Source organism: Onychomys torridus, chromosome 14 (genome assembly GCF_903995425.1).
Source record: "Onychomys torridus chromosome 14, mOncTor1.1, whole genome shotgun sequence".
NCBI classification, from domain to species: Eukaryota; Metazoa; Chordata; class Mammalia; order Rodentia; family Cricetidae; genus Onychomys; species Onychomys torridus.
This window is the reverse complement of record NC_050456.1, coordinates 54,801,110-54,827,702: the sequence shown is the minus strand read 5'-3', so window position 1 is coordinate 54,827,702 and position 26,593 is coordinate 54,801,110. Positions and strand designations below refer to the sequence as shown.

The 26,593-nt window shown below is 42.9% G+C and overlaps 1 protein-coding gene across 4 annotated transcripts in view; it reads right to left on the bottom strand.

The window, feature by feature from the left end:
• Positions 1-1,561: 1,561 nt before the first annotated feature.
• Positions 1,562-26,593, bottom strand: part of Gpatch2l (G-patch domain containing 2 like) — a 50,377-nt gene continuing 25,345 nt past the window's right edge. For 2 of the 4 annotated variants that reach the window (XM_036205962.1, XM_036205964.1), the window contains exons 7-10: positions 25,724-25,778; positions 23,647-23,732; positions 10,970-11,064; positions 1,562-3,638 (exon numbers count right to left, since the gene is read on the bottom strand). In XM_036205962.1, coding sequence (XP_036061855.1) covers positions 3,487-3,638; positions 10,970-11,064; positions 23,647-23,732; positions 25,724-25,778 — 388 coding nt within the window. In that variant the 3' untranslated portion in view covers positions 1,562-3,486. Of the gene's footprint in view, positions 3,639-10,969; positions 11,065-23,646; positions 23,733-25,723; positions 25,779-25,830; positions 25,871-26,593 lie in introns of all 4 variants that reach the window. The other 2 variants (XM_036205963.1, XM_036205965.1) reach the window with 2 other exon arrangements.

The following is a 26,593-nucleotide window of genomic DNA, read 5'->3' as shown; positions in this document are numbered from 1 at the left end:
ATACTGGTAATTGTGAACAGTGACTGCCGTTCTTGTTATACTTGGATTCCTAGGTCAAGTCACTTCCATCCTCTACTCCTGGCCATGAGGACAGTCTCCTCCACATCACCCTTCCTTAGTATTAATCTTTCAGACATCTGGGAGGAAAAGCCATGGGGAACAGAGCCATTTTTAAGAGTTTATGCAAGGAATCCTACACAAAACCTATTTTTGCTGAGGAGTCTTCTCAACTGGCTTTAGTCTGCACTGGGCTCCCCTGCAGGGTTTGTTAGGCTTGCTGGACCACATCCTCAGTTCAAACAAGGTTCCTAGGACACTGAATACAGCTTCTGCTGCTGAAGTATACCCAAGGCATTTTGCCCAGGAAGGGTAGAGATAAAAGCACATTGTCCAGAACCACAGCAATGATGCTAAACTAGAATAAAGACCTTAAATGAGCCATGCATCTCCATAACCCTTTATCTAGAGCCCAAGAACCAACTGCATCAGCCATGATGATGGCTTCCTGGCAGCTCCTCCTAGTACCTATTAACTCTTAGTTCTCAGTGGCTCAGGTTAACACAGAACTTCTTAGACCATGGAAGGAAATTTTAGATAGATGGCTAGATAGGTAGATATAGATAGATGATAGATTGATACATGAATGATAGATAGATGATAGACAAAATGATAGGTAGATAGATACAGATCGATGGATATGCTTAGTGTCTCTCATCCCCAAATGCAAAGCTTAAAATCTTTTGAGGACTGATAATTACTCTTTATTCACAATGAATTTTACTTTAAAAAGATCTCATTCATAAGCACCACAGATTGAGATGCTGTATTCACCTCAGGTCATCTGCTGTGAGAACAATCTTGTTTAAGAGCCGATGTCATCTATAATCTCTTATTGCAACTGATTTCTAAAGAACTCAAGGCCCAACGGCATGCCCCTCGGAAAACTCTGCCCTGCCCTCCGCAGGCAGCACAACATAAAGAGCATTGACTCCTCTTTTCAGAGTCTGCCCAAAGAGCGAGCCGTCCAGGGGTTTTCATACAACTGACACTCTTCCTGTAAATGCCGCATGTAAAAATAATCCCAAATACTCTCAAATTCCTCAGCAAAGCTAACAACTTGTGGGTGGGCTTCATGCAAGTAGAAAATATGACTTTCGTCCGTCATAGAAAAAATACAACACTGAAATTCAGAGAATCGTCTGTGTAGCCCATAAAGATCTATCAGGACCTAGAATTCACAACTGTGGCACTTGGCTTCATTAACTTCTGATATCCAATGCATGAGCTCAATCAATGGTCATCTTTAAGTCTGTCTGGTGATATTCAATACTGACAACAAAACCACATCGTCCTTGAGAAGCAGACCTTAATTTATGGCATTATCCACTGTGTCATAAAAATTTTAAATGTAAGGTTTAAAATATAGCTGATACTAAAGTTAGCCCCTGAAGCTGGTTGACAGAGAAATAAGCAGAATAAATGGCTTCCCTAAGCATGCGTTTACACCTTAAAATGAGCATAATTTACAACCCTGTATTGGAAAGTATTTGTGCACTTAATATTATATTTTCTCAGGTAAATAACTTTATTCTCATTCATTATAGGTAAATACTACAATCTTGGGCGATCCCTGTCAAAAGTATTCAGAAATGTGTAGCAATGCATGATCAAGAAAGATGGTAAACACTCATGAAAAACTTCATAGATGTGGGCCTCAGACTGACTAGGGATACCAATGAGAAACAGAGATTATATAACCCAGGGCAGAATAGCATCAAAGTCTATTATTTGTTTGGCTTACTCACGTGCCTGAGTATATATGCAAGTCTGCCTTCAGCTCTGAAAATTGGCATGGCTTCAGAGAGCTATTCAAAGTGTAATAAATATGGATACATAAACTACTCTAAACCCCAGGTAGAAAAGAGGACGGACCTGGCAACGCCCCACACAGGAGAGCTCCGGGAACACCTTTGCACCTTCCTGTGGAGGTCTCCCGAGCCATCATCAGGACCAGTGTCTGCAGGCAGCAGTCTGGAAACATTTTCAAAGTGTCATCAGTAGATCTCTCCCTTAACCCAAGCCAGAGTGTTAGAAATGTGTTCCACAGGCCACTGCAGGAACTAGGGGAGAATGCACGACACAGCCCACTTCATCACCGAGCCATTCAACAGTGCCACGTTCCCTATCTTCTGTGGACGCAGCTGTGACACCCACAGGACAGTCACTCCTTAAAAGAACCCGGTGACTCTGGGGGACCCTTCTCTTGTGGTCAGCCTTCCACAGAGTCTGTAAGAAGTGAGCTTCAGGCTCCCCTTTCCAAAGAGACTCACACTCTGCCCACCTGACATTAATTACACTGTGTGCAAGGGACAATTACAATTGGGAAAGGAAGGCACTGGACCACCTGGCACCTGTCTAGGGTGGGTGTTCTGTCCCACATGACCACAGCAGTAAGCACTGAGCAAACAGCTCCTGTGTATTTCAGAGTAAAAGCACTCATGGATACAAAAGAAGCAGGCCCTGAATGGCAGGTGCTCTTGATAATACTTGAGGGAAGCATGGCCTTTCCCCAGCAGCTCCAGGCAGTCACATATTCCTCACTTTGACAAAGTAGCATCCCACTTCAGGCACAACCGTATATACAACTCTACATGCAGCTGTGCAGTCATAAACACGCCACATAGAGGCATGTCAAGAAGACATTTTTCCTTCCCAAAGCATGGCCCCAAGCAGCCATTATCGTACCAGATAACAGCTTGAGTGTCTGCTCATCACTGGCTACTGATCTATAGCACACTAACAGTGAAGTCCCACTTAGGATATACAGCCTTAGACCAGGATCAGAAACGCTAGGGCAAACACTATCCGCTGACTAGTCTGCTGTGCACCATCCCCATTTGAGTATACCACCTCGGTGCACAGTTGCGCCCTCAGACAGCAGAACACAGACCATGAAGATGACGTCAGGTACAACGCAGCTGCTGGGGATCCCCTCAGTCCACGTGCAGGCCAAGTGGAAGACGTTCCCAACCCACAGCGCTGAGGTCTCTTCTGGGTTGGTGGATCTTCCTGGCACAGGGTGAGTAAAGGCTCGATGCTAAGCGAGCCTCACTGCATAGACACAACCCCATGCAGGAATGTGTTTGGAGCTGGCTCTGAATTTGGGACTCCATCGGCGATTATTAAAAGCTCTACACAGAAGGTATGCAAAGCTGTCACTAGTCTTCCAGGAACAAAGAAGAGCTGCCAACAGGTACCAGCTCTAGGAAGGTGGCTGGAGGGGACAGTGGGCTAACAACAGAGCAAAGAACACAGCAGAAGACGCCCCACCCCCTTGAAAGAAAACTGCTGCCCTGATACTTTACAAAAAAGATCCCCAAATATGCGTGGAAAGAGGAATTGGTCCTGGTGGTCAAGGACCAGGAATGCCAGTTAGGACCCAAGACTGTACAATACAAAGTGTCAACACCCATCAGCTACTGGGCTCTAGCTGCATCCAGAACTCTTCTCATGTGGCATTTTGAAAAACGTGGCTGGAGCTGAGGCAGTGGCTTTCTCTGCTGCAGAGGCCCTGTCCAACCACTGGGAGTGGGGAGGCATCTGGCCTGGGGTGGCTGGCTCCAGCACATCGGGGGGCACTGTGTTTCACAAAAGAAGAAAGAAGGGGAGATGGGTTAGTGTAAGTTAGGATAAGAGGCACGAGAAATACATTTCTTAATCTTTATGTTTCATGCCCTTTTACCACATAAGGCTTCATAAGGTTTACTATTTTCTTCATTAAAAAAAAAAAATAAAGGCAATGGGGGAGCACACGCCTTTAATCTCAGCACTCAGGAGGCAAAAATAAGCAGATCGATGTGAGTTTGAGGGCAGCCTGGTCTACAGACTGACAGGACAGGCTCCAAAGCTACAGAGAAACTCTGTCTTTAAAAACAAAAAACAAACAAAAAATAAAACATACGAATCATTTCTCTGGGAATAAATTCAACAGAAGAGATATAGGAAAAACTAAAACACTTCACTCGTGGAGCATACATATGCTGGGCACTGCGCTGCCAAACATGGCATATTCAGGACTCCCTAACCCCACTCTTTCCTTCCCTTTTCTACGCCCCGCCCCCATACATGTGTGTATTTTCCTTTTTGAAAATAAGGTCTTACAATACAGACCAAGCTGTGCCCTTCTACATACGTGGTCACATTTCTTAACACCAACCCTCAGAAGTGGCACTGTCGTCCCCATTTTATGGATCAGGAAACTCAACTACAAAGATCAAAAGTAGCAATTCAAGCTCAAATACTGGGCTACACTTGACCTTCAATATGTTGGTGCTATGAGTAAATACAACAAGGAACATGACAGAAAATAAACAGCATCAGGCATGGTATTTTAATGAAGTTTCTTAAGACACTCTGGACCGAGTAATCAATAATGGTGCAGAGCTATGCTGTGTACTCAGAACACTCAGTATCCTGAACCCTGTCCACCGAATGCCAATAGTATCCCACCACGATGCCATCAAACACTTTTTCCACCTTTCCAAATTCCCCTGAGTGGATCAAGACAAGCCACCCTCACCACCATTTCCTCTGCCAAGGATAAAAATAGACCGGGATATAGTAAATACAGCACATTTTAGATTGTTCTTTTGCATCCAGGAATTCTACACAATAATATAGCCTTAGTATTTTTCTAATAGTGACTGGGTCACAAAAACAAATTTAGCAGGCCATAACCAGTACTGCTTTTGCTCAGTATTAAGCAAACAAAAACTACCTCACAGGAAACAGAAAGGCACTCTTATCCTATCTGATCTTATATCCACAAATAGACTTAAGTACTGTAAATTAAAATTTAGAAACCTTGAAAAACATGACTCTACCACAGCTTATATGTCTAAGTTTCTTAAAACAGTAGCTCTCAAATGCTTGGGCATCTCAACCACAGCAGCATGACACATTTCTGACAAGACCTGCACACACTCACACACATGTTGAACTTCAAGCTGAACTGAAAGGACTTCACAGAACTACACCTATCCTTACTACAGTCAGAAAACCTCGAGACACTGTTTGCTGTGGTTTTCTAGGATGCTCTGTTCAAGAGCATGCGGCACAGTGGCGAGGTGGAAGGCTGTGTCATCTCCAGGGGAAGCTCTGTGCACCTGCCAGCACTAACTCCACCCCTTCTCCTCCCAACCTTGAGAAGACCTCTCTGCCTTCTGTTTTCATTACTTTACTATTCCAGGGAGCTCAGTAAAATGGAATCATCCAGTTTGTTCTTCTGTGGCTGGCAGGCCTCGTTCACTGTGTCTTCATCTGAGAGAGCAAGATTCTGAGTGCTGAACGCTCAGCTGAGTGACACTCCATGTGGGAAAGAACCATATTTTGTTGCTCACTCGCCTGCCCATGGACAGGTGGGCTGTTCTACTGTGACCAATGTTGCTGTGCACATCAGTATAGAAAAATCTCTGCATTAGGGGCTGGAGAGATAGCTCAGCAGTTAAGAGAACTGGCTGCTTCTGCAGAGAGCTTGGGTTGTGCACTTCCACACGGGGGCTGGGGATTGAACCCAGTTCCAGAGTTAGCCAACACTTTCTGGCTCCTGTGGGCACTGCATGTGCACGATACATAGACACACATGCAAGCAAAACAGCTATATACATAAAACCATAATAATTTTAATTTTTTTCAAATTTCTGCTTTTATTTCTATATGTGATATAACCAGGAGCAGAGTTGGCAGAGATCATGGCCTTTTTATGATGATTGGCTTTGAGAAACTGCCATGGTGTTCTAAAGGATGTACAATTTTACATTTCACCAGGAATGTTCAAGGGTTCCAATCATGTCTTTCTTTGCCAAGGCCAAGTACTGTCTGGTCTCTGAGATCACCGTGGAATGAGTGTGAAGTAACCCAGAAGAATGCTGCAGCTTCCTCGCCCAGAACACAGTGCTTTTCACAATGGTACAAACAGGACACAATCCAATCCACTCACGATCACGAGCTGTGGCGCAGGTCTCCTCATACAACGGGATGTCATGTGTGGCAGTCAGAAACAAAGGGATTTTGCACAACAAAACATCCATGAATCTCAGGAACAGAACAGGGTGAAACTTGTAAAGTATAAATTCTTTGTGTAAGGTTCAGAAAGATTAAAACACAGACAACATATTCTTTAGAGATACAGCTATCTATTAAAACTACTTCTGAAAACAACAGTGATGACTGAGACAAAACAAGAAGTAGGAACACTGTCACTACCGAGAGAGTGGGAAGACTTTCCTGCAAGCTGCATTGCTTTTCTTTAACCTAATATCTCTACTATCAATATTCCTTTGCAGCAATTAGATATTTTGCAAGGGGTTAGAATAATATGGGGAACAGTTTTGACTTTAAGGTAATATTAATTTAATCTATTGGAGCTAGGCACCCCACGGTCAGCTCTCTCACATTCTCATCAGTTAGTTTTGACAAACTGTACTTGGTCTCCATCTACTGAAAAACAGAGCCTCATTGCTAACGGATGGGAGCCACAGTTCTCTGTGGCTAGAAGCGGAAGTATTAAGATGCAGTTAGAGATGATACTGGTTTAAGGAAGTGGCAGCAGCAGGTTTGTTCTAGGTTCTGTGGCCTCACCATCTGTGTAGTTGTCTAGGTTTAGAGGACCAGGCATGAATTCCTTCCTATTGGCCAGGCCTTGAGACCAATCAGACAGCTGTTGGTTATTCCCAGGAGATAAGCACCGTTACTGCATTGCTGGCAATACCTTGTAGTGGTCACTGTGTACAACACAGCCCTACATCTAAGGCTTGGAGACTATCAAGAAGGCGGAAGTAGGGAGGACAGCACTAGCTAGAAGAGCAGGACATCTGCTGTGAGATTACATCTTCTGTAGAAGAGAAGGAAGCCGCACTCATAAATATCAACAACATGGCTGTCTAAATAAGACCGGAACAATGACAACACGAACTGGTAAGCCAGCATGGGCAGAGGAAGTCAGACAAAGACCCCACCCTAGATGAGGAGGAGCTACAGAAAATGAGTGACTGCTGAGAGAGGGGCAGTCAGTCTCCCCAGGGATGAGACCCTTAAGTGGTTATCCAATACCAAGTGAGCAGTCCTAGAAGCTGGTACATCTGAGCACCTCATATGGACTCAACAGGTTATACATATTTATAGGTAGTTTATACATGTTGCAATAATGACTAAGAAAACAATATATAAAAGTAAAGGGAGTGCTTAGAGGTAAAGGAGGGCAATAGTGGGAGAGGAGAGCAGTATATGATGATAGGAGATTGAGGATGATCAGAGTATATTAGCTACATGTACGGGGTGTCATAGGGACAGCCGTTAAGTCTCATAAACGCTAAAGGAAACAAAAACAGAAGTGAGTCTGCTCTAGTGTTGGGTGTCTGTTTAGATGCTGGAGACCGCAGTGAAGAACAGATGAAAAACTCCGACCCTTCTGGACACATGGCTGGCTTGGTGCTCAGAAAGCACGTGTTACACAGCTTCTGAATGCTAGTCGGAAGGAACCCCAAGGCTGGGGAAAGGCTTCAGGAACAGCCCAACTACGCAAGCTCTGAACAGACTCTCCAGAGGCCGCAGTGCCCCTAATCTAACAACCAGGTTTACCTTCAGAAGGAGGAGTGGAATGTCAAGGCTCTGAGGAAGAAAATCACTTCAAGGACACTGGTTCAATGTAAGCCTGAGTGCCTTACATTTCTTGAAGAAAGCACACACACACACACATACACACACACACACACACACACACACACACACACACACAGTAACTTTCTTTAAGATCCTAATCCAGCTAGCTCGCTTCAGTATGTGGTATAGGCTTGCTGGCACATTCCTGTCCTGGGGTACCAGTCTTCGAAAAGGTCTGCACATTTGCTCACTAGGATCCAGGGAACAGCACTGTGCACTAAACCTCCACATGCTATAAAGCCAGGGAAGGAAGGGGACAGAGACAAAAACAAGAAAATAACAGTGCTACAGTTCAAGAAGGTTCTACTTAATGACCTTTCCCTAGCCCTTTGTACTGTTCAAACAAACTAACAAACTAACAAACCAAACAAGGAAGACCTGATTCTTCCTTTCTTCACCCCTCTAGCCTCCTAAGATCTTTAAATTCAGTCAATTTCAACTCAAAACTTTCTAGCGGTGGGGGAAGGGCAGAGATTTGTAGCTGCATGCTTAAGAAAGAAGCTGAATTCATCACAGTGACAGGGGAGAGTGTTGGCAGAGATCTGAGCTATTTATTCTTTTAGGAAAATCCTATAAAGAATGACACAAGGAAGCCTCTATCTGCAGTCTTGTTCATCACACTGGTGAAGAGCTGATAACAGATGTATGCAGTTGTGTGATTTAGTGCCAGGAGCTGGCCCCTGATGTGTATTAATACAGCGGCAAAGCAGGACGCACCTCTCTTCATCACTCATTTCTATAAAAGAGGTGGAATCGGAGATGGCCCGATGGTAGGCAGAGCAAGCCCATTTGTTCTCCTGACTGATGGCGCAGGCTCAGGCTGTGTCCTTCACCTCCACGGGGCACTCAGGTTGTGAGGAGAAAAAAAGAGTGCTCAGTGAAGCAGGGCTTAGTCAACAAGTGAGGAGAAGAGTGGGCTCCCGTGGGAAACACATACAGCTAATGTCTTCTTCACTACACTAAATACATTTCCTGCTTTGAATGTGCAATCAACTTCCCAATGGCTCTGTCCTCATGAAGCATTAAAGCAGGGCTGGGGTTGTAGCTCAGCAGTAGACCATTTGCCTACAGACACGGGGGGTAGGCTTGATCCCTAGAGCTGGGAAAAAAATTAAAAGCAAAAAATAGAACCAAAGAGAGGGAAAAGAAGAATAAACGCTGAGAGAAAGGGTTTCATTTTAATTCTTTAAGTAGCACAAACTGGCTGAGGAGCTGGGTTTCGCAGTCTGGAATAATCAATCCTACCATACATACAAACGACACCTGGGAGTTCAAAGGGCAGATCCAGAGCATCAGGGAAACATCTGACCTGACCCTGTAACTAACACTTGAGTTCAGAAGGTGACTTATACCTCAGTTTGCTCATGTATCAGTGGGAGTAAGAACTGCATCTATCCTGAAGAGCAGAGGCCAAGGTTAAATGAACTACTGTATACAAAGTACCTCACTCAGGGCCTTTGCAGATGGAAACTACTATAAAAATTCACAATAATCATTAGGTCTGTGATGAAGATTATTCAGGATGAGCCACCAATTAGTAGTCACCTCAGACAGAAGTTCACAGTATTCGAAAGGCCACTGAGGAAAGGTAAGCTGTTCTCTGCCTTCACTCAGCTAACTAACCTGAAATGTGTAGTATGTAGCACAGAGTAAGTAAGCTTTAACCAGGATGTCCGGGTCCAGGAATGCTTTGGGTTTAGATCTGTTTGTTTCACAATATCTTACACCCCAGCGGAAAAGCCAGGCTGATGCTAGTTCATTGTGCTTGTTTCTGACTGCAACTCGTGATATAAAGTCAGGTAGAGAATTCTACTTACATGTGCATGTCAGTGCTCAAAATTTCACATTTGGAACTGCTTCAGATTTGAGATTTTTAAATTAGAGATGGTCAATCTATAGTTTATCTATGGAAAGTAATTTATAATAGGCCTGATATATATCTCTGATAACATGTGTAATAAAATACCTGTATCTTAAGTGTACAGCTTAAAACCTTTTACATATATAAACAAACACTCATGTCACCCCTGCCTGGTGTGTAATGTAGAACATTTCCAAAGCCCCAGATTTTTCTCATCTTCTCTTGGTCACTCTCCCACCAAAGACAGTCATTATTTTAGCTTCTACCAACTGGTACAAATTTTATATAGAAACTAAAAAAATTTAACCTGAAAATGTTTTTAATTAGACATTTCATGATGAGTAAAAGTGGACACGCTATTATCCATAACCAGTGAGAATACACTGTGTTGTATAAACCAATTAAGAAAGTAAACAGAGCCAGGTGTAGTGGCGCATGCCTTTAATCCCAGCACTTAGTAGGCATAGGATCTCTGTGTGTTGAAGCCCAGTCTGGTCTGTAATCTATCTACATAGTAAGTTGCAGGACAGCCAGAGCTATATAATGAGGCCTTATCTCAAAATAACCAGGGCGGGAGGGAAGGAGGAAAGGAGAGAGGGAGGGAGGGAGGGAGGGAGGGAGGGAGGGAGGGAGAGAAAGAGAGAGGGAGGAGTAAACAGGGGCTGGAGAGATGAGTCAGTGCTCTTCCAGAGGACCCAGGTTCTATTTCCAGCAACCCACATGATGGCTTATAATTGTTTATAACTATAGTCCTGGAAAATCAATACCTTTTTCTGGCCTCCATGGGCACCAGGCACACACATGATAATACAGACATACATGCAGGCAAAACACTCATATATGTAAAATAAAATAAAAATTATTATTTTATTTTTATTTATTTGCCTTTTATTTTGTTTTTTTGAGACAGGGTTTTGAGCTCTGGCTGTCCTGGAACTCACTCTGGAGACCAGACTGGCCTTACACTCAAAGAGAGCCACCTGCCTCTGCTTCCCATGTGCTGGGATTGAAGGTGTGCGCCACCACCTCTAGTCCATAAAAATTATTTTTCAAAGGAAAAAAGTAAGTGAACCCAGGTAACCACTGCACCGACTAGCTGCTATCCAGCTGGATGTTCATCAGCATGGACTTCACCTCCTGTCTGGGCTACAACAAAGGTGCAAATGCCTGAGAACAGCTGACAGAGGATATAAAGAGCCAAGTGACAGGATGAAAAAGCAGACTCCACTGTCAGGGAGAACTAGGAAAATTACTTCTCAGCATCTCAATTTTCTTATGTAAAATAGGAATGAAGATTCCTTATCACGAAGATTCCATGGGAAGGTATATAAAACACGTCTTTAGTGTTTAGTACACAACAGGTGCTCCATGAATGATAACTGTATATACCTGTACTAGAGCTAGATAAAGATGCTGAGGCCACAGGTTTCCGCTTCCTCTTAATGTCACGTGAACATGGTGGTCCCCAGTGTACCTTTGCCTGCCTGCAGAAATGAGAGGAGAAAGAAGACGAAGAAGAAGATATTTACTTTGTGGTACTTGTTGTAAGGCATTGTACTGTCCAGATGAAATCTTTGACCCATTATAGATACATGGTAACAAAACAGGCATCATCTTTTGCCACTAATCACTGCAGCCTCTACATATACTCAGAATTATGCATACCATACATGGGACTCTCAACTTGTTAACAGATTTCAGAGAAGCAGACATTCAAGTTTCAATAGATATGTGTTTCATTATGTAATTTTTATACAATGCTTTTACATGAAAACTCTAATTGCAAATGAGCTAAATTCACTAATGAAATACCTATTCTCACATGATAATGCATTGAAAGGGTTAATGCCCTGTGAATAGGGACATTTACATAGAATTATAATAAGTTTAACCCTGCTGCCACTGGATAATCTAGATTTTAAAAAATTTTATTTTATGTGTATAAGTGCTTTATCTCTAAGTATGTATGTACATCCTGTGTGTGCCGATGTCTGTAGAGGCTGGAGAAGGGATTTGGATCCCCCGGAACTGGAGTTACAGACAGTTGTGAGCCATTCTGTGGGTAGTGGGGACTGAAGCTGGATCCTCTTCAAGAACACCAAGTGTTCTTAACCATTGAGCCAACTCTCCAACCCTGATAATCTGAATTTTTAATATGTGTTTATATCACAAGTTAAATATTTCATTTCTGTGACTTTCAAAAATATAAATTGCGTGTCAATAACATGTTCCATTGTTAGGATGGATATTCGGCTTATTTCACAAATAATACACCTAAATGCTTTAACCTAGAAAAACAAGATCTCTGGAAAATGAGAGACTAACACTGAACAGCTGACACAATACCGCAGGTCCCCAAACCTCTGACTGCCCCTGATAAAGCTGGGTGTCACCTTTACACAAAGCTTTCCTTGAACACTGCAGGCTTACGTGCCACGAATCATTCATTATCTGACTGGTGAACATACATCATGCTTCCCTAATGAGGCTTAATCTCCTTGAGATTAAGAACAGTGGTCCTGACAGAAGGGGCCATATTTACACCTCTTTCATAATTATCCAATGATCTACCAGCCTCAGCACAGGGCAAGAGATGATTCACATTAAGTATATGGAAGCCAGAACTTAATAGGAATAAGAATTTCAAAAATCAAATGGTAGAATGAATGAACCCTGAAAAATAGCTAAAAATAGTAAATTTTATGTTATTTATATTTTGTCACAATTAAAAAAATAAACAGCTATAACCCATTTTAAAAATGAGAGAGAAATCTAGTATGTGGAGCTGGAGAGGGAGTTCAGGAGTTAAGAGCATTTGTTCTTGCAAAGAATCAAAAATTCTGTTCCCAGCACCTACATCAGATGGCTTCTACCTGCCTGTACTTCCATTTCCACGGGATCCAGTGCCCTCTGACCTTTATAGGAGCCCACATGTATACATGTACATGCGCCTGCACACATACCTGGTGTGACAGACCACCAAAGATACACTGGACTTCTGTCTGGATGGACAGACAAACACTTTAATGCCAAGACTTAGGCAGAAAAGAAAGTGACACGACAGTGGTGTGTTCCTGATTCAGAGACTCGTACAGATCTGTCCTGCCTTTCCACAGGCAAGGGCCCTAAGCACATGCTTTCACCTACTCCCTCATGCTCTGTCTGCCACAGGGACCTCAGGTGTGTATTAGCCAGCTTCTCTCTTCACTGTAAGCTCAGTAAGTAACAAACATGACAGTATACATAAGTGACTCCAAAAATTCTACAAGGGCACTTCTCCAGCTGATAAATGCCTTCAGTGAAGTGGCTGGATTCAAAGTAAACTTAAAAAAAAAAAAAAATCACTAGCCCTTCTATATACCAATAATAAGTGGGCTGAGAAAAAAATTAGAGAAACAACACCCTTCCCAATAGCCACAAATAATATAAAATACTTTGGTGTAACTCTAATCAAGCAAATGAAAGACCTGTTTAGCAAAAACTTCAAGTCTCTGAAGAAAGAAATTGAAAAATATATTAGAAGATGGAAAGCTCTCCCATGGTCATGAATTCGTAGGCTTAACAGTAAAAATGGCGGCCATCTTACCAAAAGCAATCTAAAGATTCAACAAAATTCCCACACAATTCTTTACAGAACTTGCAAGAGCAATACTCAACTTCATATGGAAAAACAAAACACCAAGGATAGCTACAACCCTGTAAAATGAAAGAACTTCTGGAGCCATCACCATCATCTCTGATTTCAAGATGTACTACTGAACAATAGTAATAAAATCCACATAGTATTGGCATAAAAAGAGACAGGTTGATCAATGGAACTGAATTGAAGATCCAGATATAAATCCTCATACTTATGGACACTTGATTTTTGATAAAGAAGCCAGAAATATATAATGGTTTTAAAAAAAAAGAAAGCATCTTCAACAAATGGTGCTGGAATAACTGGATATCAGCATGTAGAAGACTGCAAATAGATCTGTACCTATCACCCTGTACAAAACTCAAGTCCAAGTGGATCAAAGACCTCAACATAAAACCAGCTACACTGAACCTAATAGAAGAAAAAGTGGGGAATAGCCTTGAATGCACTGGCACGGGAGACAACTTCCTGAACACAGCACTAACAGCACAGGCCTAAGATGTACAATTAATAAACGGGGACCTCATGAAACTGAAAAGCCTCTGTAAGGCAAAGGACACCATCAAAAGGACAAAATGGCAGCCTACAGAATGAGAAAAGATCTTCACCAACCCCACATCTGACAGAAGATTGATTTCCAAGATATATAAAGAACTCAAGAAACTAGACATCAACAAACCAAATAATTCAATTCCAATAGCCCAAATTCAGTAATTCAAAAACAAGAGACAGCTCTAAACAGTGAATTCTCAACAGAGGAATCTCAAATGGTTGAGAAACACTTAAAGAAATGTTCAACATCCTTAGCCATCAGGAAAATACAAATCAAAATGACTCTGAGATTCCATCTTATACCTGTCAGAATGGCTAAGATCAAAAACACAAATCACAGTTCATGCTGGTGAGAATATGGAGCAAGGGGAACACTCCTCCATTGCTGGTGGGAATGAATGCAAACTTGTACAGCCACTGTGGAAATCAATATGGCAGTTTCTCAGAAAACTGGGAATTGACCTATCTCAAGACCCAGTTATTCACTCTGGTTCATATACCCAAAGGATGCTCTACCACAAGAACACTTGCTTAACTACATTCATAGCAACTTTATTTCTAATAGCTAGAAACTAGAAACAACCCAGATGTCCATCAACTGAAGAATGGATTTAAAAAAAAAAAAAAAGGTGGTACATTTAGACACTGGAGTATTAGTCAGCTGTTAAAAACAATGACAACATGAAATTTGCCAGCAAATGGATGGAACTAGAAAACATGATCCTGAGTGAAGTAACTCAGACCCAGAAAGACAAACATGGTATGTACTCACTTATAGGTGCCCAGATTCTCAACTTCTTTATGTATGTACTTACACTTTTCAAGGAATATGCTTTAAGTAAAAGTATGAATTTGTTAATGTACCAAAATGTTTAAATAAATTCTAACCACTTTAAGTGAAAATATAGCAGCTATAAAAATACTTTTTTTAGCAAATGGAATTAAGTACCACATATTACAGTACAAATTATCATGTGCATTCTATGTACATAGAGGGCTACTGGGGACCGACTGTAGATGTCAGAGGGACCTACACTCTCCTTCTCCATACCTGCCCAACAACATTAAGACTCGAGGGCTAACTGTCCCTGCACTAAATGATCCCCAACATCTAAACCCGTCATTTCTTTGTTTGTTTTTATTTTTTGTTTGTTTTTCCAGACAGGGTTTCTTTGTGTAACAGCCCTGTTTCTACTACCCTATTCCCACTTTCAACTGCTGCCTGGAACATTCTAACTCCTCCAACTTTTGCAACTCTCTAGTTACAGCTGAGGAAAAAACTGAAGGATTCCTAAGCAAACCAAGCAAAAAGTGTGTTAGTTGATCATTTTACTTGTTTATAAAGTTTGTTATTTCTCTATGAATTACTTCCTTTTAACTCAGCAGTTGTTTTGCGTCTTCCAACATATGCTAAATTCATACTGAGCACCTACTATGTGCCACACACAGTACAGAACACTAAGAATACAGCAGACCTCCTCTACTTTTACGAGTCTTCCAACCAAGTCTGATCTCCGGCTTTTCTGGGATCGGAAAGTGAGTAAGAGAGAGACTGGAGTGTTGAGAAGAAGAACATGTACAGTCCCAAATCTCAGTGTAAACATGCTCTCCCACTTACAACACTGAAGCCCGGCTCCAAACTGGAGAACGGTTTCACAGGAGGTAGGCTGAAAACATGAGAAATTTTGTTCTATGACCCTTCCTTGTCAGGAGTTGAGGGAACCAGAAAGGGTCAAACTATGACAAGAGGGACAGCATGACACATTTCTCCCTCTCTGGTGTTAGGGGCACACTGGCACCCGGTTCCAGTGCTCGGGAAGAACCTGACAAGAACAAAGAAGGACAACGACCCAGAAGAAGTCTGAGGAAAAGGAGCTGAGTGCCCTAAACACAGGAGACCAGGCAGGAAGCAGACACAGCTGTGTGCATTTGTGGGGTGCTTGGGTTACTCCACTGACTGCCGACAAGTGGACAGACAACTTCTGTTTCTCACCCAAGCAGTTCTGATTTGTGTGTGTGTATCCCAGAATAATTCAAGAGTGGATATAAAAATATTTTAAGGGATGAAATAAAAAAAGAAAGACTGAGCTTCCATCCACATTCACTTAAGGAGATCTGATTCCTAGCTTTTCTTTAATGTGTTGCTTATCAGTGTGTGTTATTTCACTGTGACGATCACAGTCACTCACAACAACAACAACAACACAACAAAACCATTCACAGAGAGAAGAGGTAGGAGTCAAGCCATCAGTCTGCCGTAAGGGAGCAGCAGACTTATAAGACCCAGCCAGAGACATGAACGTTCTTTCACTAGAACATCGTGCCAGCCCGCACTGGGGAAAGGATCATCCCAGCTACTCTTCAGAAGCTAGGCCTGTGTGTCTACCAGGTTAAAACATCACTCTTGACTGGTATGACAAATGGTTACTGGAATTATGTAAGTTTCTATTAAAAACACACATCTGGCTAAGATGTGTATTTAGTATACAGAATCGGTAAAAAAAATTTTATTTTGAAATGTGCTCTTAGATAATTCTGATAGCCCCTGATTACTGTGATAACCTAGTCAATAACAGAGGTCTAAATGCTAGGTCTAACTAACTTAGGCTAAATGCTAATTAAATAAAAATACGTTTAAATAATAAAAATATCATTCCCAGTATATAAGCAAAGAACCCAAAGAGAAGAGACTGACTCTCCTCTTGCTTCATTTCCTCTGGCTGGGTCTCAGGACTATCTACCCCCAGGCCAGTGAGTACTTGGGGCAGGCGTTCTTTCACAGTATGAATGCTAGAAGCTCTATTTCCCCCACTGATGTCATGGTCTACTATGGGGCTAGGGGCTGGGGAAATGGTTCAGCTGGCCACGTGCATGCTGCACATTAATGAAGACCTGAGTTTGGACTCACTCACATGAAGACCACATGAAGACTCAACACTCACACGAAGACCAAGCACAACAGCATGCTCTTGTAATACCAGCACTAGGGAGGGAGAGACAAGCGAATTCCTACAGTTCATTGGAGGGTCCCTGAGACAGCTTAGTGGGTAAAGGTGTTTGCTGCCAAGCCTGATGACCTGGATTTGATCCCTAGGACCCACGTGGTGAAAAGAAAAAAACCAACTCCCGCAAACTGCCCTGACCTTAAAATGAATGCTGTGGCACTGGTGCTTCCCACCACTCCCACACCCAAAACAAGTAAGTGCAAATAATAATAATAATAAATAAGGTGAAGAGCAGCTGCAGAAGACACCAACAGTGATTTCTGGCTTTAATGTTCAAGCAAGTAGAGACACACACACACGCACACACACTTAAAGAAGGGAAAGAGTAGGAAAGGGGAACAATTATTATTAATAATACACTTTAAAAATATATTCCTTCATAAGCAGCCACTGAATTCTTCTGTGAAGGTGAATGGGTAAAGATTAACAATTAATGAAAAGAGAACTCTTTTATACCCTCCTGTAAACACTACATTTCTACTTTATTTTTACTGCAGAGAATGAAGGATCAGGTGAGCTGCACAAACTGCGGTGTTACTTAGGAAACTGGGCAGATTACTATGTCCCAGGGGCAGGAATGTACTTTTAGGGGGGAAAATACTTTGAGAGAAATACATGCATGTTTAATAGAACCAGTGCTGGCAAAAAAAAAATCACTCAAGTGGCTGCTTCTGGTTTAGAACAAAGATACTGAAAGTCACTCAGAGGGAGCAAAAGCAGTCTTTGTCTGCCAATGGCAAGCTAAGCTAAGGAATGGTTCACCTTCAAAACAGCTTGTTTTTAAAAGCTATGAAAAAATTCCTTTTTGGTGTTTAAAACAACAACAAAAAGGTATTTATTTGCTATATTTTCTCCTTACATAATACCTGAGGGAAAAATGGATGTTAGTAAGGACCAAAGGTCATACATAGCATATATCCTAATTATTCCCCTTAATTACAAATCCATTCACCTCAATTTTTTTCAACAGAAATTTACAAAAGCTTGTCCTGTGTAAAACCTTATGCTTGAGGCACACAGAGCAAAGCCATGGTGACTGTACCATGGGTCTGTTCCTAGCAGCTCACAGCAGGGCAGGAAGCCCGATTCATAAACAGTGAATACTTTGAGACAATGCACTGTAATCAAGGAATGAGTCACGCACTGGGTCAAATGAGGGAGAGGAGAACTGCATGTCGAGAAGCAGAAAGAACTCTGCCTCATCTGGGATCGTATCTTCAGGGTCCTGGCATTTATTAATCACCCAGTGAGAGAAAGACCTTCCACACCAACCTGCACAAGCCCGTGACACGAGGGGAGAACCCCACTTCACAATTACACAAGAGACAAGCGCTCAACTAGCAAGAAGAGACTCTGACAACTCCCTGATGCGCCCCCCCCCCCCTTTAAACCTAACCCTTAGCAGCCTGTGGCAAAGGGCTCACAGCTTTAAAACTACCTTTAAATTCTTCTTCCCTTGGTGAAGTCAAGGCAGGATGTCACCCACAGGAGCAGAACTGGGAAGACGTATATTATTAATGGAAAGACAGACAGAAAGTGCTTTCATATTCCACTCAGGCAGTAAGACAGCAGCCATCCAAGAGCCCCTGTAAACAAGCCCCTTCAAGAGAAGCAGAAGATTCAAGAAATGTGTGCTGTACAACAGGAGGTTCCAACAGGCATGGACAGCCTATGGACACATATGGACACCATTACAGCTGAAACCAAGGCTCTAAAGAGCTGAGTGGGGGCTGCTGTGTGTCACGGCAGCCCAGACAGACAGAGGGCTAATAAAAGGTTCCTTCCCCCAAGCCCTGGGGTAAAACCTGAGGCTGTTTATTATGGCTCCAAAGGTCAAAATGAATAGCATGAATTGAGTCGTCTTCTTGCTCTTTGAAACTCCTTGTCAAGTGGCACAGCCAGCTGGGCACACAACTCTGATATGCAGATCATAATGCTTGTGAATGGATAACATGCATTACAATGAGCTAGGCCCATCATATCCCAACTGTAATGGGCAGAAAGATCTCTCTCTTTCTACCCAAGCACTTTCCAAATGCCTCTTCTTAGAGTCAATTTGAGGCCATTTAAGGCCCTCAAGAATCTTTACAGCATCTCATTAGTAAATAAGTCTGAAGCCAGGTCAAAGGTCTTAAAATTTAAATCATCCTAAGGATAGGATATTGTTGGTTGCCAGGCTGCTGCATATTTACATACATCCTTTCACTTCGATCCCTGCTAATCCAGTAAGAAAAGTTTTCCACTTAAACAAATAGACACTGAGGAACAAGGAGGTTAAGTGTTTGTCCAGTAAACCCAAGATTCTGGCTGGAGTCTCCTGTGCGTTATTAATTCCCATGCCCAACATCTCATGAACGCTGACGACAACAGGAGACGTTGAGACTTTTGTGCTCTCATTAAAATCCATGGTTATTATATGAATACATGCTCGGGAACCTGCCATGCTTACTCAGCCGAAATAAGATTTCACAAATTAAAAAGCTTATTTACAAGGAAACTGGCCAACTGGGGGTGGGGGATACTAGAACAGTGTTTTCCTATGTCAGAACTTGAAGAATAACTGGAGATGGAGGCATTTCTAAATCACCACCAAAACAGGGGGAGGACAGAGAATTAGAGAACACTGAAGACTGCCAGAAAGCACTTAACTATGTCAGCCAGTAACACAGAAGAAGGCAATACAGCAACTGGTAGTCTCTACTTGTTTTCCGTAGGTGATAATGTTAAGGTTTTTTCCTCGCAGTCAGTCTCGTTTTGGGGAAAGCTGCCTGCAGCTCTGGTGTCACTGTGAATTTACCTACAATACCACCGCCTCTAGCAGAACATCAACCACCCCATCTGCTGTTTGAGAAGCAGCAGTTCTGAGTACTGCATATTACTATTGCAACAGCAAATGCCAATGCTAGCACACTAGCAAACAAAACTAAACTCAAACAGCTGTATGGATTTGACCCAGACACCCAGCCAAATGTTTATGCAGCCCTCCACACTGTGCCTGCCCTCACTCTTCAACTATGTGCAGCACGCCATGCTAGATAAGAACCCCTTTTCACCTGGAACAGTTTCTCTGGAGCTAAAGGAATCCCAGGGGTCTGCCTCCATGCAGAATGATGCTCACAATAGCAAAGCATGGAGCCTGAGCCTATTACACAATAGGTGCCCTGCTAAGGACCAGTCATGGAACCACCAGGACTAAGGGCAATAGCTTTTAACTCTGGTTGCCTATTAGTCACCTCAGAAGCTCTAAGATCATGTCAATGCCTGGGCCTTTCCCCACACCAACAACAACTGATCCGTGGAGGTCAGACTCAGCTTGGAGGGTCATTACTATTGTTTTCGTGTGCATGTGTGTGTTCACAGATTTGCTTTTGTGTGTACATTTGCATGCAGCTGCACATATATGAGCATGGAGACTGGAGGTTGGTATTATGTGTCTTCCTCAATTGTTTTCAACTTTTGAGACAGAGTCTGGGGCTCCCTGATTTGGCTAGAGTGTCTGGCCAGCAAACCCCAAGGATCCCTTGTCTCTGCCTCCCCAGTGCTGAGATTATAGATATACAAAAAGGAAAGAAAAAGAAAAAAATGCGTGCTAGGGATCAAAGTCAGGTCCCAGTGCTCCTACGGCAAGCACATTATCAATGAGGCCCTCTCCCTTAGTAACTAGGAATGCATTTTCTTAAGGCTTCTCAGATAACTCACAAGGAGAGTGAGGGTTGAGAACTACCACTAAACTGAAGTCTTTCTAGAGAGAAACTACAAATTTATTAAATGGTACAATGACCACAAAGGTCTCCCTCCTGCTCCCTCCACCTGCTAAATGACACATTCATATAGTGTTGCCTTAAATGAGGTCTCATTATTTATTGGCTTATAGTGAAATGCTAAACTACATACTTGAGGTCACTCACCATACCCCAGTGGCCTCAGTTTATTCTCAAATCCCAAGCTGTGTGGTTTTGGAGGTGGCCATGTTCGGATGTTGAAGTCGAGTAGAGTGCAGCCGGCAGTGTCCAGCAAGGAAGTAGCTCAGCTCAGATTCCTGACAGGAGGGAACCTTCAGAGCCCAGGCATGATTATCAGACTCTTTGTGCTCTTAAAGGAGAGTAATTATAGGCATGTGAAAAAAGGGAAGCACTCCCCGAGGAACTCTCCCTCACATGCTTCCCAAGAGGCATGAGGGCCATTAAAAATTCCATGATGAAGAGGGAAAACAGCCTGGGAACAGCCAGGAGGCAATACAGCAAATTAATACAGCAGCCCTCCTCAGGGAAGCTGTGATAAAACAGGAAACACTTCTCTCTTTGCAAAATAAAATTATACCACTAATGATAACACAGTCACCACATACGCGCAAAAATCCTTCTAATGATGGGTGTCAAATTCCCAGTGCTGCCCAGATGCTTTGAAAGAAATTTCTTCTTACTACAAATAAAATGGGACAAGAAAAAGATAAAATCTCCATTCGAAACACTGTTTAATGCAGTCATTCAGCTGCCTGTCTCTAGCACTCTGCTCCTTTACACCCTCTGCTTGATGCAAGACTTCTGCTAAATGGTCCACTCTTCCTACAACTCCCTGCATGGTTCCAAACCCCATCATACAAATCCCCTAACTGGAGTTAGATAGGTCCTGCTCCAATGACACCTTGCTGCATGGGGACCCCATCACTCTAAAGGGTTGAGAGCTATCCCCCAAGAATTCAGTGTCTCTCACTCATACTTTCTGAACCCTGCACTGAGGACACATTCTCTGATCATTCCACAGAGCAGTACCTTCCAAATCTTCCTGTGTCCTTCAATAAGTGAAATCTGAGAGGGAGTAAGAGAGAAGACCTACACACACACACACACACACACACACACACACACACACACACACACACACACGGAATGTGCACACATGTGGTACTAGGCCAAACAGAGACATATACTTGAAAACAAAGAACAACTTAAGGATAAGATAATGAATGTTACCTCAAACTCCCCCGACCCCAACTTGACAGAACCTGCATCTAGCCTTCTAATCTGGGACTGCTACCTAAAGACAACCGGTAATCGTCTCTCTCCTTTGCTTCCAGCAAGTGCTCAAAGCAACAGCAGCGCTCCTCAGCTGTGTGCACCAGAAGCTTGGCTGAGACTTCTTACTGTTTCCGAGGCCAGGCACACAGGCCACCAGTCCAGAGAACAGTAAGGACAGAGTAACAGGACGCACAAGGTGTCATGGGCCTGGCCACAGGAGGAAGGGAGACGAGAGAAGTGCTGATGCTGCCCAAATACAGGCCCAGGGAGCGGCCGTGGAGGAGGAGAGCAAAGTAAGCCATCTCTGTGCTGGACTGATGTGATGCAGCTCATCTGCTCCTCCCAAAGAGCACGCACAGCTACTACTTCAGTGTCAAGACAGTAGACAGTCTAGAACCCCATGGGCCTGCATTAGAAGCCCGCCTCTGTCTTACAGCTTTCAGGTGCAAGCCTTTATCGCAGCTGCCAGTTTCCATATCTGATTCTCCTGAGATCTTCAGTTCTAAAGGAAGAGCCTCGCACATAGTAGGGAGTACGCAAATGCTGAATGAATGCATGAGAAACAGAATGATATTGGAGTAAAGGCCTACAGTGGAAGTTGTGTCACCTCCAATTCCACATTCTTAGCAACACTATTTATAATGGCCTCTCTTCTCAAAAGATTCTCCTACTCAAAATTTTACTTTCTCAGCAGAAATATCTAGCAGTAGGTTATGCAACAGGGCTCATTATCCTAACTCTTCGTAACTATTTCCAAAGAACAGCTACTTATTTGTGTAGCTACAGCACAAGTCTACAAGCACATTTACTTAAGAGCTGACTAATAAAAAAGCACCAGTAGCTGGGTGTATTGGCACACCCCTTTAATCTGAACACTTGTAAGGCAGAGGCAGGCAGATCTCTGTGAGTTTGGGGCCAACCTGGTCTACATAGTTCCAGGACAGTCAGAGCTAAATAGTGAGAGTGAGACCCTGTCTCAGAAGAACCAAAACCAAAACCAAACAAACAAAAACAAAACAAAAAGCATCAGAACCTTGGAAAAGAAATTCCTCATGCTACCATAAATAACAAGAGTTCTTTGGTTCAGACTGTTAGCTGTTCTATGCACAATAACACTGCTAAGAAATGCTATCATCAAACCATACCCAATTCCATGTCACCTGAATTAGGAGAATCCATAATGAGAAATGTGACATATACGTACAGAATGCCTAGTAAGTGCCAGGTGCACATGCTAGGATTTATCAGGGGATTAGACAAGGTCTCTACAGCCTAGTAAGAAAGACAATGGGGTAGGGGTAGAATTTTAAATAAACTAGTACACATATTCATTATAGACAATGGTAAGCACTATGGAAGAAACAAATAGAATAACCAAATGGTGCTGCAGATGACCTCTTAGTTATCCAGGAGCTCGAAGAGGTTTCCAGACAAGGGGAATGAGACCAGAGGTCCAACGCAGGAAGGGCTGCCATTTTTAAAGAAGAAAATGGAGCTCCCTAGTACTGCTAGATCTTCCAGCTCAGAGAAGGGACAGGACTGTATGAAAGGAAGCTGGCCATGTTGGCAGAAATCAGATTATGCAGGGCTTTGCAGGTCATGGCAAGGGACATTAATAATGTTCTTTGAAGATGGGCTTTTAGCAGCAGAAATAATGTGAAATACGAGCCAGAAGACATAGCCATGTGATCACACAGCCTGTTTCTACATCTGTGCAACATCGACTTACCTGTGAAGGTTGTTGTAAGGATCAAATCGGATCCTGTGCACATATACCATACAATCTCAAGTGTTATGAAAAGGAACACAGCACTTTCCAAAAGAAAATAATCGCCACTGGGAGCCAATTACCTGGCAGAGCAGTGTGCAGGGGAACACCTTCGATGAGAAGCGTCAGCAAGAACATCCAAGGAGTAAAGGGGAGAGAGAGGACTAAACTGTGGGGGTAAATCAGATTGTTTTAGTACGGCTTAAATGAAAGATACCCAATTCCAAAGAGCAGCCCACATGCTCTCTTTGACTATGTCCAACCCTTCTGGCATAAACATTGATATCATTCAATAACATTGTGCATATCTAACCTTATGTCCATAATGTCCCAGCACAAAGAAAACAAAACTATTCCTTGTCAAACAAAATTTTTATACAATAATCATTTAAATAGCCAAACACAGTACTTCTTAATGGGCAGTCTGGGAATTTACATCTAGTGATTATCCACTATGCATCAGCCTTTTCCCAAGAGGACTAGCATGAAATTACCTTCTCAAGGTCAACTGCATAGCACATCCCAGTACACAATATAAGTACAGTGTCACCAGAAGGCGCCTAGAGTTAGAGTGCCTAACTGAAGGCACCACCGAGTGGCTTCTGTTTAAGACATATCACCTCTGAACTTCGCTAGCCTTCTCTCAAGGGTGTACCACTGGCCAGCTTACCTGTCTTATGACAGGGTTACTGCAGAGCTAACTCCAGTACTGCCTTTCAGGTCATCAAGTCGTCTCTCACCTGACCCTAAAAGGTGACTGAGGGTGAGAGTGCAGTGCACATGTCAGCTCGCCATCCTTAGCACCGAAACTATAAAACCAAACAGGGAACTGGGTACAAAGCACCTCACTTTGTTTGCTAGCCTTCTCAGAAATTTTCCCAAAAACATAGTCCTTTGAAAACTGGGTAACGTAATGACTTAAGACTGACAGAACTTGAGTGGTAACTTTAAGCACACTTTAAAAACCCAGACACTTAGCTAGTACACATAGTGCTGCAACTTCAGGAAAATAGTTGAAACCCATGATGTGTTGTTCCTCACTTGGACATAACAGATGTGGAGCAAATGATGGCCATAAGTCCTGCCTTTGCATGCTCTGAAGCAAATACAATCCACACTCTAGCTTAACAGTCCCCAAATCTCTTGCATGCCACCTTCATGACCTTTCTTTATCTGCCCACCATCTGCACTACTGTTTATCTAGAATTTCTTTACACCAATTACTTACACTCAGCTTTGTCCTGTTTCCACAAAGTCAGTCTGACATAGTAATTACATTTTTCTAATGTACATTATAATATATAACTTAAAATACATCAACTAAAGTCATCTCATAAACATACACTGGTTCTATCTTCCACTGTTCTAGTTAATTGTGGAACAACTTCCCAGTGAACTTTGCAAATGTAAACTGTATAACATAATAAAATGCTAAGTAGTCCCCCAAAATAACCAAGCAGCCAACTAAGGAGCAAGAAAAGTTTTGCCCATCGGTCTCCATCAACCACAGAACTAAGGTTAAGCAGCCCTCATCTCTAAACTGAAAGAGTTCCAAACATCTATAAACATAACTACCACCATGAATCTCTTTCAAATCATGGCTCCCACTCAAGGCCTGACTATCCAGGTCCCCCTAGAGGGGAGCCAGGGAAAAGACTAAGAGCAGAAAGCTCCCCGGCCTTGATCACTTCTCCAAAGGCTGAGGCCTTCTGCTTCCTGTGCTCAGACTGGCAAGCTAAACCAGAGGCCATGAGACTCACTTTACATTTTTAATCAAAGTTCAAAACTAAAACAGGGGCTCACTGGTTAAGAGCAAATGCTCTTCCAGGAGACCCAAGTTCGGTTCTCATTAGCACCCATGTCAAGCAGTTCCCAACAGCCTGTAACTTCAGCTCCAGCAGATCTGATGCCCTCTGGCCTCTGTAGGCCCCTGAGCTCACATGCACATATATAAACATGGGCACATAAGTAGAAATAAATCCTAGTAGTGGGGAATGAAAATAAAACAGGCTTCTCTGCAATGTTACTAAGAAGCAGCTCAAAGTGCAGCTGAACCTAAGAGGGGAACTGGCTACTACCGTTCTTACAGATGAGCCCAGGGCAGTCTTTGAACATAGCTCTCAAAGTCAAGAGTGATTGATGGGAAGTGATCTTACTCACCTCATGTGCACAAGCAGAAATGTGGGGAAAATCAGAAGCCAATGCTTTATTCTTTCTAAAGAAAAGGAAATTAAATGATAAAAAATGACCCCCAAAAATTATCTTACCTGCTTTCGCTCTCTTTTCCCAGCTGATGGTAACCAGAAACTAAAGAGAGAGAATAACAGGAAAGAGACCAATAAAGGAGGTGATAGGAAAAGTATGAGGGAAGAAGAGAAAGGGCAGGCTTCTGAAGACAAAGGAGGACCTGGGGGAGACGCGGCTGAAGGGGAAGGATGCCAGCTAAGCGTGCACAAGTCTCATGAAGCAGCTCTTCAATAGAGAAGGCAGACAACGCAGAGTGAAAACCAGACCCGGGGAGCAAACGAAGACTACAGCTTTATCTCAGCTGTGCAGTGAGAAAAGGACTCCAACTCCAAAGTCAGACGAGCCACGTGTGTGTAGGACTGCCACGGGGCACTGAGCCTGATGACTAAGGAATAAATCATACAGGTTCTTTAGCATATACACATGTGGGACTTTTTTGAACATCTGTAGTTCTGTATGATATGTGTGCATGTGTGCATGTGTGAATGCAGGAGTGTAAGTTCATGGGTACACCTGTGTTGGAGGCCAGAGGTCTTCCTAGCTCGCTCTCCTTTATTGAGGCAAGGTTTCTCACTGACCCTCGAGCTTACCCTGGGATCTACTTCTCTACAGGCAGACCTGCCACAGCTGCCTGCTTTCTTATGTGGATGATGGGGATCCAGACTCTGGTCCTCATGCTTGATCCACTGAGTCTCTCCAGCCCCAATATGTATGTATTTATTCAGCAGATATCCAAATGTTTGCCACAGAAGACCCATAGGAAGGCAAAGCACACAGTAAAGC